Here is a 15,919-nt window from a genome sequence, read left to right as displayed (position 1 = left end):
CTGGATAACCATAAAGACAGTTGATGGGTACTCCACGAAGCATGCTGAGGGACATGAGTGTCCTAGATGGAATTTGCCAATCCTGCTTAACAGGATAAATGTCTATGGGCCCAATATTGAACTGGACAAGGGTGACATGGTCTATACCTTGTGTTCAATATAGACATAAGGGCAAAGGGGTAATTATACACATAATTATTATCACAGGAGGTTTTGTCAGATCACATGACATTTTCGTGACTTGGGTAGCAGTGATGTGTTGCTAGATACCGCTCACTGTTTATTATGTTAAATGCGTGATTTAATATAATTGCCAACGTCGCGAAAACCTATAGGGTCACACACAAAGGATGGATTGATGAGAGATAGAATAATTAAGGAACATCGTAAGGTACGGTGTACTTAAGAAGAATACGAAATATGGTAAAGTACCAAATACTTAAGTGATTTTGGCATATTATGAGATATGAGCCAAAATGCACTTAAGTGGGCTTTTTGGCTTGAAGCCCACACAAGTGGTTCTATAAATAGAGCTCTTGTGCAGAAGCTTTGAAAAGAAAAAAAATACAACACAACTGAAGAGTTGGAATTTCGTATCTCTCTTTCTCTCACTCGAAGCCTTCATTCACAAACAGCTAGCACTGCGATTGAAGGAATCCGTTCGTGTGGACTGAGTAGAGACGTTGTCATCATTCAACGTTCGTGATCGCCCCGTGGATTTGCTTCAAAGGATTCGATCATTATCAGAGATCTGCACCAAAGGTCTGAATCGCCACAAGAGGTAACGATTCTATCACTGATCATGCTCATTCGTAAGGATCACTAATGGAGAAATTTTTAAATTCCGCTGCGCCTAGGATGGCTATTTTCCAACAAGTCCTTCTAGAAATTTATTGCTAGAAGCCTGAATAGAAGCGTAATAGCTTCAATGATTTATGATGTAAGCAGAAACGGGACAAGAGGTATTGGTTATGATTCTGATGAAAAATCTGATTTTGAAAAAGATGATAAACCAAAAACTATTCAGTCCCTTTTTGTCCCTTCTAGTAAATAAAATGGTGTTATGCCTAAAGGTAAAACTTTTTCAAAAACTAAGGTTAAATAAAAAAACTCCTTTTCGTTTCAACTATGCATACATGTATAAATATCCTACACAGAAACCCAAGTTTGTTAAAAACTCTGGGAAGACTAACTAAAAGGGACACAAGAAGTTGTGGGTACCTAAGGATAATATAATCTATGTTGCATAAATCCTTAGTAACACAGTTGAGACACCAGTCATGGTACCTGGACTTTGGATGCTCGCGACATATGACGAGAAGAAGACATATGTTCCAAAGCCTAAAACTTAATCTTTGAGGCGTCTTCGGTTTCGGAGGTGATCAGAAAGGGAAGATCATTGGCTCTAGAATAGTAGGTAACGATTCTCTTCCATCCATTACTAATGTTATTTTAGTTGAAGGATTAATGCATAACATATCTGTCCATAAGGAAATTAAGTGACATTGGTTTACAACATCATTTTCAATCAAAAGTCTTGTAATGCTTTCAATCAAAAGGATAACTCAGTTATTTTTAATGGAAAGAGAAATAAAAACATTTATAAGATTAGACTTTCTAATTTGAAAAATAAAAATGTAAAATGTCTTATGTCTGTAAATGGATAGCAATGGGTGTGGCATAGACGGTTAGGCCATGTTAGCACAAGGAAGATTTATTAGCTAAATAAGCTTAATTTAATCAGAGGCCTGCCAAATTTGAAGTTTGCTTCAGATACTCTTTTTCAAGCATGTCATAAAGGAAAGTTTTCTAAAACTTCTTTCAAAGTTGAAAATGTTGTTTCCACCTCCAAACCATTGGAACTTCTGCATATTGACTTGTTTGGACCGGTGATTACTACTTCTTTCAATTGTAAGAAGTATGGACTAGTCATTATTGATGACTATAACAGATGGACATGGGTGGAATTTCTTAGACGCAAGGATGAGTTACATTTTATGTTTTCTGCCTTATTCTCCCAAGTGCAAAATGAGAAGGATCTCAGAATTGGTAAAGTCAGAAGTGATCATGGTGGAGAATTTGAAAACAAATATTTTGAAAAACTTTTTGATACAAATGGAATTTCCCATGATTTCTCTTTCCTATAACTCCACAATAAAATGGAGTTTTATAAAGGAAGAATATGACTTTGTAAGAGATGGATAGAACCATGATCAATGAGACTAATGTGGCTAAGCAGTTTTAGGCAGAGGCAATCAACACAACATGTTACATTCAGAACATGATCTATATAAGACCCATTATGGGTAAGACTCCCTATGAATTATGGAAAAATATGAAGCCTAACATTTCGTATTTTCATCCTTTTGGATGTTCTTGTTTTATGTTGAACACCTTAATCGGAAGACGTTTGATTCTAAAGCACATAAGTGCATCATTTTAGGATACTCTGAATACTCAAAATGCTATAAGTATATAACACTAAGACACAGATTATTGAAGAATCAATCCATGTCAAATTCAATGATAAGCTTGACTCTGAAAAGTCAAAGCTAGTTGAGAAATTTGCATATCTAGAGATTACTTATTCAAGTTCTTAAGGTAAAACTTCAAAAGAAAAAGAAGCTGAGGTAAAAGACTCTGAAGCTACTTAACTAGAAGTTGTTGAAGCTCATACTCCTCTGAGGAAGCACAAACAAAGATCTTCACATTCTGAAGAATTGATTCTGGGAGACAAATCTGAACCTGTCAGAAGCATATCCTCATTCAAACCTTTTGAAGAGACGCTTTTGGGTATGGTGTCCTTAATAGATGCCTACATCAGTTAATGAAGCGCTTCTGGACACATAGTGGATTCTGGCTATGCAAGAGGAACTCAATTAATTCTCTAGAATTGATGTGTGGGATCTTGTGCCAAGACCCAAAGGAAATTATGTTATTGGAACAAAGTGAGTCTTCAGAAACAAGCTGAATGAACAAGGACATGTAGTAAGAAACAAGGCTCGACTGGTTGCACAAAGTTATAGTAAGCAAAAAGGGATTTATTATACATATACCTTTGCATCATTTTCTAGGTTAGATTCTATTCATCTCTTAATTTCCTTTGCTGGTAATCATAATATCATCTTATATTAGATGGATGTTAATAATGCATTTATGAATGGTTACATTACTGAATAAGTGTATGTACACTAACCTCCTGGTTTTGAAAATCCTAAAAACCCAAATTTGGTTTCAAACTTAAGAAATCATTGTATGGTCTGAAACAAGCTCCTATAGTATAGTATGAAAGACTAAGCAATTTTCTCTTAGAAAATGATTTCACCAGAGAGAAGGCTGATACAACTTTATTTTGTATGTCATTCAAAAAAGATATCCTTGTTGTACAAATATATATATATATATATATATATATATATATATATATATATATATATATATATATATATATATATATATATATATATATATATATATATATATATATATATATATATATATATATATATATATATATATATATATATATATATATATATATATTTGGTTATGCTAATGCTACTTTGTGAAAGGAATTTTCTAAGTCTATACAAGAAGAGTTTGAGATGAGTCTGATGGGAGAATTCAAGTTCTTTCTGGGGATTCAGATTAATCAAAGTCTAGAAGAAACCGATATCCATCAGAGCAAGTACACCAAAGAACTTCTGAAGAAGGTTTACATGTCAGAATGCAAGATGTCAAAAACTCTTATGCATCCTACGTGTATCCTTGAGAAGGATGAGGTAAGTTCTAAGGTAAAGCAAAAGGTATACAAAGGTATGATTGACTCTCTCTTATACTTGACTGCTTCTAGACCTGACATTTTATTTAGTGTCTATTTGTGTTCTCGCTTCCAATCAGATCCTGGAGAATCCCACTTAACAACTGTTAAGAGGATCTTCAGGTATCAGAAAGGTACAATTAAGCTTGGCTTGTGTTATAGAAAATCTAAAGATTACAAGCTAGTGGGTTATTGTGAGGCTGATTATTCTGGAGACAGACTTGAGAGAAAAAACACTTCTAGAAGCTGGTAGTTTCTGATAGACAACCTAATCTCATGGTCCAACAAGAGGCAATCAACAATTGTACTATCAACTGCTGAAGCTAAATACATTACAACTTCTGAATGCAACACTCAGATTCTCTGGATGAAAAGTCAGCTAGAAGATTTTCAGATATATGAGAGTAACATTCTTATTCTCTGTGATAATACTTCTTCTATTTGCTTATCTAAGAATCCTATTATGCATTCTAGAGCAAAACATATTGAGATAAAAGGTCACTTTATATGTGACTATGTTCAGAAGGGAATTTAAAATTTAGAATTTATTGATACAGACCATCAATAAGCTAATTTCTTTACAAAACCCCTTGCTGAAGATAAATTCATTTTCATTCAGAAAATTTTAAAAATGGACTTATGTCCAGAATGAGAAAAATGATTATCTCAGAATGTTTGATCCCTCTGAATGGGTTAATGAGACTTTGAGATTTGTTTTTTGGATCTGAATGTGTGAGTCTTATGGAGTAAGAAGGTTTCATTAGTACTGAAGTATCGAGTAATAACTTGTTTGGTTAAACAATTTGACTTCTGGATACTGAATAAATTTTGCATTTAATAGCTGTCAACCAGTCTTGATTGGTGGATTAGTTTTAGTGATATATGTCTTAGAAAACTGAATTGTTTCTGATATACTGATGTGACACGTTGGGTGAATAAACTTCTTGAGACTAAGTAAAATCTTCACTCTTTACCCCCTTGTCTGATTTTTGCACTATTCAAGATTTTGTTCATGATTGGAAAACCTTTATTTAAACCCACTTCACACACTTTCGCTCTTTAAGATCAAAACTCTTTGCAACGCTAAACCATTTTTTCTTCTTCAATAATGGCTTCACAACAATCTGCTCAACAAGAACAACAACAACTTCAACATCAAAAGTAAGTTAAATAAGGAATTCAAGAGCTTACACTTTCTAATCCAGTAGATAAGTTAAAAGTCCTATGTGAGTTATTGTATGATTTTGATAATCTCAAAGAAAATGGGTATGACCTGACTGGAACTGTTAGAATACAAGGATGAGAAGGTTACTTTGAATGTCTCAAAAGACCATTTTATGGTGAGTTAGTGAAGCAATTATAGATATTTTCCACTTCTATGAATCTTCAAGTGACATATGTCATACCCCAAATTTACCCTACCTCTTATAGAACCTTCCACAACCCTAATGCATAGGCATACATTCATCATCCCATAATCTCATTTGCATTTACACTCATAATAAGAAAGCATAAACTCAAGGCATGGTGTTCATATCTAAGAACCACCAAGATCTCTTGATCATGTTAGGGTATGCCCAATACACCCTAAACACTAATTCTCTTCTTCAAGCATTCTTTGACTTTGTGAGACTAAATAAGTTATCCCATTCATCTGGTTAGTGAGCCTTAATTATAAGCTTTTCTATTCATCTGGTCACCTATAGGCTTCAACCCTAATCCTTTGTTCCTTTGTGGCTTGTACAAGTCATCATTTGGCTTTGTGCTTTGGCCTTGCCCTTGAGGAAACCCTAATATCAAACCATTGGTTATGCATCAACCTTGTGAAATTACACCAAGACACCTCATGCACACCCCAAACCCTAACTTGTTTGACTTTGGCCCTTAAAGAACCTTTTGATCCAAGAAACCCTAATTGTGCCCATTTGCTTCTATGCTTTTCCTTTTTGCTTGATCACTTAATCCTCCTTTGGTCACTTCATCACCCATTAGTCAATTTACATTCAACTCAATTCCATTTCATCCACTTCATCAATAATTGGCAATACAAGTGAAAGTCTTGGTTTTGGTCTTTTTGAATCATCAACTTAAAGTCACATGGGTTCATCCATAAGCATAGCTCGTGATCATCTCACAAAGCATCAAGGCTTGGTTTCTATCAAGACTTTATCATTTGGTCTTCAAACAATCATCATTGTTCCTTGGAATTCAAGAAAACTTCAAAAATGCAACTTAAGGCATGTTGGTTTGGCCAAGTTTTGGCAAGTTTGGCCTACCATTTGGTCCAAACCTCGCAACATTTTCATCTTTTAACCTTTTGAGGATCTACTTCAAGCAAAATGTCCCAATGAACTCCTCTCCAACTTTGTTTCAAGTCCCAAACCATACTTCAATGCATAAGGACCTTAAAATGGGGATTGGTTAAGTCAAGTTAAGTTGCATAGTCAGGTCAAAAGCATGTCATGACCTCCACTTTGCACCATTTTCATTTTCACCTCACAACACCTTTTGACCTAATTCTTTTTGAATTTTGTTAAGGGCATTACAAATATGATTTGCCCTAATTTTAGTTCAAAATGCACGAGCCAATTTTAATTCACCCAAGTGCAAAAATCGTGCCTTGCCATGTTACACCTCACAAGACCAAATCATCCAAATGATCTATGTCATGCACCAAATCACTAATCCATGTGTTCCCTTTTCCATCTGAATGAAGAATGTGCTGCAAACAACCAAGGGCACTAAAATGCAAGCCCAAATAGAAGTAGCAAAGGGACATATGTGAGGCAAACCAAAAATCCAAAAAGCACAAAGTTTCCAAAAATGGATACAAACCAAAATAGCCTCAGTAAATGTAGGGACCACAGTTGTCTCACCAAAGGTGTCATGTTTGCAGAACAAGGTGGGGGGAAGGGAATGACAACTGACAGATCACACACCCTTAGCCAATAAGTTTGTTTTTGTCACAATTTTGGGTCCCAACCAAATTAGAGTTTCCAACCCTAAAGCTTCAACCTAAACACTCCCCTAACTTCCCTATAAATAGAGGATGCTTCTCCCTTCAATAACCAAGATTTTGAGTCATCGAAATACTGATGAAAACACACCTCACTTCCCTAATAAACAGAGCATTCGGTTAGAGCGTTTGAAGCATTTCCAGCACCATAAAAACATCCCAACACCTTCATTGAACCATCCTGAAGCTAACTGAATCCTTAGAAGTGGTTGAGTAACCTTCATCTGAGCTCCCCATATCCATTGGAATCACCACCTGAACATTTTTCCGACAAGGTAGTTAACACCACAATTTCATTCCAAATAAGTTACCACTTTATTCTTCATGATCCACTAAAACTTAATCCCATGTTTTGAGTCTCAATCACTGCACATACACCATTTAATTTTTATTTTAGCTTTAGATTTTCATTCGTGTTTGTTGGTTCTAAGTGTTGGCAGCAATTTTGGTAAAACAAAGAGTGTTCACAAGATGTTATGTGTGATGTCTTAACATAAGATATCCTATGTACCTGTTGGATTTCAAGAACATAATCATGCCGGATTGTTTCAGAATGTCATACACAAGGACATGGCATCTGATATGTGTGTTCCTGATGGAGTTAAAATGGAAAAACATAATTATGCAGGATTGTATCAGGATGTCATACACAATGTCATGGCATCTGATGTTTGTGTACCTGCTGGAAGTTATAAAAGGAATTATGGAATTATGCAGGATTTTTCCAGGATGTCAGACCCGATGTCATGACATCCTGTACACAGAACATTCAGTGTGAATGTCTGGTGTTTTGTGATTGCACAATTAATGGAAATCTATGTATGATTAAAGATCTGATTAGCTGGCTCATTCAATCATGGATTACAACCTGATTTACTTATTTTCCAAGGAGATCTAACCAGCTGTTATGAAAAGGTTTAATTGGAAAATAGATTTAGGGTTTTCAAGATGTCCAAGCCCAGCTGAAAGCTTCTATAAAAAGGGACTTAGAAAACCTGTTTTACAACACAACCAATACTGAGCGAAATATAGAGAGAGAGCTAGGGTTTGTGTCTGTTTAGTCGTAAGACTTGTAAGCCATTCAAGTCATCTTTTGATGATTGAATTGGACTGATTTGTGGTTGTAATTTGTCACTCTAAAGCTGTTAAGCAAGAGTGTGTGTCTACTTGATCAAAGCTGTGAAGCAAGATCAAGTGTGTGTCTTCTTGATCAAAGTTGTTAAGCAAGATCAAGAGTGTGTCTTCTTGATTGAAACTGTGAAGTAAAATCAAGAGTGTGTTATTGAAAAGTGTTTTCTTTTCTCAAGAGATTGTTGTTTAAGATCACAGGTGTGATTGTAGGGAAGTGAATGAGTTCTCATATCTAAGAGTGCTTAGGTAGAAATTGCACGGGTAGAGATTAGGTGAGAAAGACTGTAACTTGTTGAAGTGTGCGGAGAGTCTTTGAACTGATTCTATTTTAGTGGATTTCCTTCCTGACTTGGTAGCCCCCAGATGTAGGTGAGTTGGACCGAACTGGGTTAACAATTGATTGTGTCTCTTGCATTACTATTCTTTATCTTTATCCTGTTTGCATAACTCAGATATTAGTGTCGTGACATTACCTTCGGCATCTCATATCTGATACCAGAATTTCAGTGTTCATCATAAATTCCTCATACTTAGAGTCAATGAATGCCTCATGAGTATGGGCAAAGAAACGAGGATCAAAGGGTAAGTGAAATCCATGGTTGATTCCACTTAAAACCTCGAGTTACAGAGTTTGGATTTTCATGGTTCCGAGGTTGAAGATGAATACATTATTCGTTTCTACCCGTATTTTCTCTTTCAATTTTAATAAAAAAAAAATTATTGGCGTGTTTTCATTGGTTGGTTAGGCTGACCTGGCTCCTGGGTGTGTGCGTGTTTCAAGTCAACATGCGTGTTTATGTTCTCTTTGATTTGGATCACCCTTTATGCATACTTATTTTTAAGTGATCAGATCAAATGGTCATGGTTGATCCATTTGTTATTTCCAATTGGGGTATTTTATTTATTTTTATATGTGCGTTATTTTTCAACCAAGAACACTTGGTTCAATGGTTGGTTCTTTGGTCTGTGACCGCATGGTCAGGGGTTCAACCCTTGGTGTCCCCTTTGTTCCTTTTTTCTTCTTTTTTTTTCCTTTTATTTGATATTTCATCTTATTTCTTTATTTCTTTTCCTTTTTAATTGATTTTCTAATTTAGTTATTTTAACCTAATATTTTTGTAAATACATTTCATCAAATATCTTTTTATTTATCCATTATTTATTTTATTTTTATCATCTTAATTGGACCTTTTTGTCCTTGTTTTTGGTCTTAGTTGATGATAATCTATTGGTCATTGGTAATTAGTCCTAAGGTTGATTCAATCTTCAAACTTCAAACATGTTGATGAATAATCAATGGATCATTCTTGACACTTTGAGGTGTTGATAGATTTCCCATATTTTATCATGTTTGAACCTATTGATGCATATATGAGACATTCACTTGCTTGAGTCTTACTTTTGATTCTATTTGTGTCATGATTGTATCTATTGATCACTAATCATTAACACTTGCATTTGGATGTTTAACTTATGCCCTGTTTGACTTTTCACTTGTGATTATTTGGATGATATAATCTTCCACTCTTCAAATCATTGATAGATTGACTTGAGGTTGTGATAAGCTTCTTTGATCCAAATATATTGATAGATTATCATGAATCATCTTTAATACTTTGCATCAATGATAGTTTATCCCTTGATACACCATATTTTGAGTCCTTTGACTTGTGGATAGATAATCCCTAGATAGTTACCTTGTGCCATTTGTTTTCTAACCACTAACCATTGATCTTGTTGACCTAATTTATCATTTGTCATTTATATTTTCTTGTCAATTTACTTTATTGTCATTTACTTTAAAGTACTCATCCTCATATTCATCATCATTGTGTATATATCTCATGTATCATTATTTCATTTTTCATTTATTTATTTTCATTGCATAATAAAAAAGAACAAAAACATGATTGTCGTACCCCAAATTTTGACCACCTTTCTATTTTCATTTTTAGCTGACACTAACACATCTAGAGCATACCAGACATCTGGTCAAATGACCTAAAAAGTCAAAGGGGAGCCATTTTAACTTTTTAGTCCCTCTTAGGGATTTGTTTTAATTCAGGGATGTTGCTTGGAACGTAATAATTTGGGGAGTTATGTTAGAGGAATATTAACATTGGTAACTAGGATAATTTATCTTACTAAAACACATTAGTAAAAACTAATAATTAGGGGATTATATATTTTGACAACAGAGATAAAATAGATTATAATAATATTATTAGTTAAATGTGGATAGGTTAATATTAGCATTATTTTTATATTAATATTAAGTTATGTTATTGTTATTTAGGAATATATTAATATTGAGATTAATTAGGGTTAAATTAATTTTTTTTTACTAATCAAATTATCATTTATTGATATATTATTTAATTAGAGAAATAATGGGATTATTAGAGCATAATATTATTATTAATATTATTACTAATATTAAATTATCATTGGAATTATTATTAAGATTATTATTATATACTCACTAATGTTGTTTTATTATGAATGGATGAAATAGTATAATTGGTAGAAGAGAATGTGTAGGGAGCTAGAAGAGAGAGGTCTTGAGTTTGAGTCTTGTCTATTCCATTATTTATATTTTTTTTAATTTTTGTATTTTTATTTATTTTTTAAATAATTTTCGTTTTTATTTAAATATGTATGTTTTAAAAAAAAATCTTTTATTTAGTAAAAAAATAATCAAAAGTGTCCAGATTCAATGAATATTGTCATAGTCTTTTTTAATTGGTCAATTTTTCCAGATTTGATTTCTGATTGGCTGTGTTTTGTCACAATTAATTCTTTTTTATTTGTAGTGACATAATTTGTCCTATAAATAAGATTCTTTTTCCTCATAATTTGGAAGACTGATTAGAGGAGAATTACACGGTTTTTTTCAGAGTCTCAAATGTTTTTCAAGGGTCTTAATCTTTTTAAATAGTTTTTTTGTTCTCTTTTATTTTAATTTCATTTTTTTAAACCACATGATGATTATCTCATGGTTTTTCATTTTTTTTATAATCGAAATTTAGATTATTTATTAATGCAATTTTTTTATTAATAATTTAGTAACATTTGTTTATTAATAATTTTTACTAACATTTTTTATTAATAACTTACTAATATTTTTTTTATTAATAACTTAAAATTTCGTAAATTATAACCACACACGAGTATCCTAGCAAAAAGTCAATATCCATTTATCCCATTCTCATTGCACCTTCAATCGCAACACACTACTCACGGGATCATAACATTCCACACAAGAACTCATTCAAATAAATTTACACTCTAAACCATAGAAAATCATAAACCACTAATAAACAAAAACTATCATTTTAAAAAATTATATAATCCACTTTCATTAACGGGCAACTACAACACCTTCACTTAAAAGCTTCACCATCATCACCCTTCATCATGACCATTCTTCAATCATAGTTTTTTTACACATCACCATGAAACACTACTAACAACATTCACATCTTTATCACCATCATAGATAACTCATAAAACAAAGAACACGAACTCAACACAAATCACTAAATTCCAATTAGGGGTGTTCAAAAATTTGGTTAACTGATCCAAATATCTAATCTGAATTGAATTGAACCATAAAAAATTTAAACCATTTAAATGGTTAATAAATTGAATTGTTTATTTTAACCAATTCAATTAATCTAATTGAATTTAAAAACCAGTTTAAACTCTTATAAACTCTTTCCACAATTTTATCTAAAATATAAATACTATTATTTCACAAATTCAATAAACTTAATAAATCATTATATTAAAATAATAAATATTTTAATTATAATCTTTTAATATTTTTTAGTTAGTTACTATTATCATAATATTTTCATTTTCACATTACTGTTCTTCCCCAAATATGAAATATGAACCCTAAATCATCTTCTCTCCAATTCAAACTCAACGTCAATTTCAATTTCACCTTCTATTTGTTTTGAATCGATTTCGATTTCAATTGATTTCAAATTTCACTCGATTTCATTTTCGATATGTTCCATTTTCACTGTGTTTCGATTTAACTCGGTTTCGATTTAACTCGGTTTCAATTTAACTCGGTTTCGATTTCACCAGATTTCACCTTCTCTACTCGGATCTTGCTCGTAGAAACTCTTGTCTCGACTCTTTTTGAGGTAAACCTGTTATTTTCTGCTCTCAATTTCACTTTGAATTGAAATAATATCTGAAAATTGCTTTTAGTCTTGATAGGATTTTATTTGAATTTTAATCTACTGGTTGATTTGTGTTCTCCTGAAAATGATGGTTTGGTTCCAGTAATTTTAGTCTTGATAGGAACTTGCTTTTTATACAGTGTATTAATTCTTTTTGTGCATCATCTACCTTTCACCTTTGTCAGGAATATGTTATAGGTACTTTCTCAACGTAATTCTCTAAATTCTTTTTCTTAAGTTCTTAAAACCCTTTATTGATTTTAAGTGGATGCCTGGTTAGAATATTCTTTTTCAGCTTTGGAAAATTACAAGATGGTTGTGAATGAAATCAGTAAAAAATTGAACATTACTCGGTATGTTTATTCATTTCTTGGCTATGAGATTAGGGTTTGTATGTTAAATCTAATTTTATTGCTCTAAAATTTCATCTCATTTATTGTATTGTGATCTTATTACCAAGACTGTTGCTTTTTTTTTGTTTGTTCAAGTTAGATTTGCATCAATTTGATATTGAATTGTTGGCTATTAGAAGTTAGAAAGTTAGTTAGAAAGGTAATTGATTGCGGTAATGTCTGTATCCGCATTGGGCTGCAATTGCAGTGTGATCCTAAATCACACTAAAAACCTAATGCCGCAACGGCCGCATCATATCACCGCAACGACCGCATCAGCCTGCATCAGTCTGCATCAGTCTGATCAGGCCGCAACAAATTATGCATTGCTTGTGCGTTTTGATTTTTTTGGTTTAAGACATAAAGTACAGTTTATAGCTCCATTCTATGTTTTACTGCCCGATGATGAACAAATAGACTATTGAGTGGCCACATGGTTTTGTTTACAGCCTGACCTGCACCATTGATTCTCACATTCTCTTTCTCTTTGTCTCTCTCTCATTTGTCTCTCTCTCAGTTGCTCTTTCTTTCAATCTCCACGTATACATTCATTGTTTATTTATTTATTTATTTTAGATGGTGCACAGAGGCTGGAAATGAAACCTGTGATATAAGCCGCAAATGACTTATAAGCTTAGGTATGAGATCTGAGGGCTCTGCATTTTTTGTGACATGTAATTTATACAGTGGCTTCCTACTTCCTTTTATGTATTTTTGGTTAGTGAATAGACTTTATTTCAAAAATTTAACTATTCTATTGGTTTTACTTTATCTTCTTGAGAATGAAAATGCTACCTTTATTCAGAACCATGATGTTGTGCAGTATGTAAGAATATAAGTGAATAACAATTTATCTTATGGCTTTTGCAGCTAGCTTCTCCTTATAGATCGGACGGATGCTTAAAACTTTTCAACAAAATTCTAGTAACTTCGATATGGATGGTCATGACAGTGTTATGGACTTTGAGACAGAAGAACATATTGGTTCTACACCTCCAGTTTCTAATAATGCTGGTTTGTTGCCTCAAAAGCGTAAAAATCGGTCAGAATCATGGAATCATTTTACACCGATGTCGTCGAACACAGAAATGTCAAAGTTAGCAAAATGCAAGCATTGTGGCTCCTTAATCAAGTATAATGGTGGAACAAGCGCTATGCTAGCTCATTTGAGAAGATGTAGTGATAATCCAGACAATGCGGTGAATGTGACGATGCATGAACCATCTTCAAGCTCAATGGAAAATAGGGAAGCGGTTGTTAATTCATCTCCTTCGGCTCCCAAATTTGACCAAGAAGTTAGCCGAATGGACTTGACAAAAATGTTTGTAGCCATGGAACTTCCGTTTCAAAAGGTAGAGCATCCATATTTACATAGGTTCATTTATGGCTTACAACCAAAATTTAAGTTCACATCACGCAATACACTAGCACGTGATATTTTGAAGAATTGGGACGTGGAGAAAGCGAAGATGAAGACTATTTTGTCACAAAATTGTCGCCGAGTTTGTATCACTACAGACACATGGACATCTACCCAAGACTCTAATTACATGTGTCTTACAGGGCATTACATTGATAACAATTGGAAGCTACAAAAACATATTTTGAATTTTACTCAAGTCACAGACTACACAGGAGAGATTATGGCCAAAACAGTTAAGAAGTGCTTAAATGGTTGGGAACTAAATCGTGTGCTTAGTGTTACCGTGGACAATGCATCTTCAAATGACGTCGGAATTCAACATCCTGTCATTTGATTTGTAAAAGAATTATTATTCATATTATACAACATATTGTCTGACGTGGACATCTTAATCAAACTGATTAATAACATCTGGTACACATTTTCTGTTATATTATCTTCTATCTTACACTTTATCCTCTATTAGGTCCACAGGTTTGACTGAGAGATTTGAACTTTTCATTTGTGGTCGTGAACTAGGCAATGCATTCTCGGAATTGACCGATCCTATAGATCAAGTAAGCTTCCAAACTTCATAAACTCACAAAAATCATCACTCTAATGGAAACCCAGTAACAGAATCAACAGAAAATAAAGGTATTATTTGTGGATGATTACTTCAATGTTGTTGAAATATAATCACCAGTAACAGAAGCAACAGAAAATAATATGTTGACTATAGATGAGTCTAACTTATGAGGATATTGGTGCAGATCAATATTACTTTATGTTTCAGTTAGTGTATTTCTCATTTTGCACGGCTACTAAATGAATAAATCTGTTAGTGAGGTTTCGACTCTCTGTGGTGCATTTGTTAGCTTATCATGGAGCTCGATTTGTTCTTTTGAATCAAAATGTGCAGGTTTGGTTAGTGTGAAGAGTTAGTTAGGAAATTGGTTTTTTCTATTAGATTGAAATGTTGAGAAGTTAGGTGGAATGGTTTCAAATGAAATTCACGCGAAATGTAAATTTAAATTCAATTTCTGCTTGTGAAATACAGTAGCTATTGATCTATTTTGAAATGAACTTGGACTTAAATTGTAATTTCGTTTTAGGTTAGTTTCGAAGTCAATTTGAGAATCAGTTGATAGTGGAATTTCAATTGATTTTAAAGTTAGTATTATTTTGCATATTCTGCAGAATGTTGTTAGCAGGGCAATGTTTGTGTTAATTTTTTTCCTGACAAATTATTGGTCTCGTTTTGGTGTAGCAGTAGGGCATTATCCTCATGCTAACTTGTTTTCTTTTTTTTGCTTGGAATTGAATGATATCACATGGTGAAACTCATATTGTCGTGCATGGATGATTTTGCAGGTTGGAGATGGCTTGGATTGCCTTTGAAGAAGATGGCCATGGGAAATTGTGGTTGAAAATTGGATGTTAATGCTTATGAGCTTAGATTAAAAATTAGAACTTTTAGGTCACATGTTAGTTTAGGTTCATTTTTGGAATGTTCATTTGTAATGTGCAATGAGTTTATCATGGAAACTATGTATTAAGATGAACTTATGGTTCATGATTATGTATGTGGACCATTTTCTGATATGATATAAGTGTATAGCAGAAAAAGTTGTCGGTTGTGGCATTCGTTGATGAATATGAATTCAATTTTTTAAAAAACAAAAAAGAAACAGTTTTTAAAAAATCCAGATTTGAATTCAATATTTAAATTCAATTTTATTATAAAAACAAAAAAGAAACAGTTTTTTTAAATATATAAAAAAAACCAGTTTGGAATTTGGTGAAAAAATTAATCCAATTTTTTAAAAAATTGGTTTTAAACTGATTTAAATAAATTAAACTGGTTTAAAATTATGAACCAGTTCTGAATTGGTTTTAAACCGAATTGAATTGATTAAACAGATTAACCACTTTTTGCTAAAGTGGTTTTTAAAAACTGCA

At 32.9% G+C, this 15,919-nt stretch overlaps 1 protein-coding gene across 3 annotated transcripts; it reads left to right on the top strand.

Annotated features, from left to right (window-relative positions):
* The first annotated feature begins 11,872 nt into the window (after positions 1-11,872).
* On the top strand, positions 11,873-14,330 carry LOC127074885 (zinc finger BED domain-containing protein DAYSLEEPER-like). Of its 3 annotated transcripts, XM_051016297.1 has the most exons (3): positions 11,874-12,124; positions 13,132-13,193; positions 13,426-14,330. In XM_051016297.1, the coding sequence occupies exon 3, from the start codon at positions 13,452-13,454 to the stop codon at positions 14,310-14,312; it is 861 nt and encodes a 286-aa protein (XP_050872254.1). In that variant the 5' UTR covers positions 11,874-12,124; positions 13,132-13,193; positions 13,426-13,451; the 3' UTR covers positions 14,313-14,330. The 3 variants fall into 3 exon arrangements, 2 of the variants coding, with proteins under 2 accessions (XP_050872253.1, XP_050872254.1); XM_051016296.1 differs by lacking the exon at positions 13,132-13,193 and having other exon boundaries at positions 11,873-12,124; XR_007786127.1 differs by lacking the exon at positions 13,426-14,330 and having other exon boundaries at positions 12,011-12,361; positions 13,132-13,372.
* The last annotated feature ends 1,589 nt before the right edge of the window (positions 14,331-15,919 follow it).

This window comes from Lathyrus oleraceus, chromosome 4 (assembly GCF_024323335.1).
Source record: "Lathyrus oleraceus cultivar Zhongwan6 chromosome 4, CAAS_Psat_ZW6_1.0, whole genome shotgun sequence".
NCBI classification, from domain to species: domain Eukaryota; kingdom Viridiplantae; phylum Streptophyta; class Magnoliopsida; order Fabales; family Fabaceae; genus Lathyrus; species Lathyrus oleraceus.
Note: the sequence above shows the minus strand (reverse complement) of the source record. Positions and strands in the feature narration are given on the sequence as shown.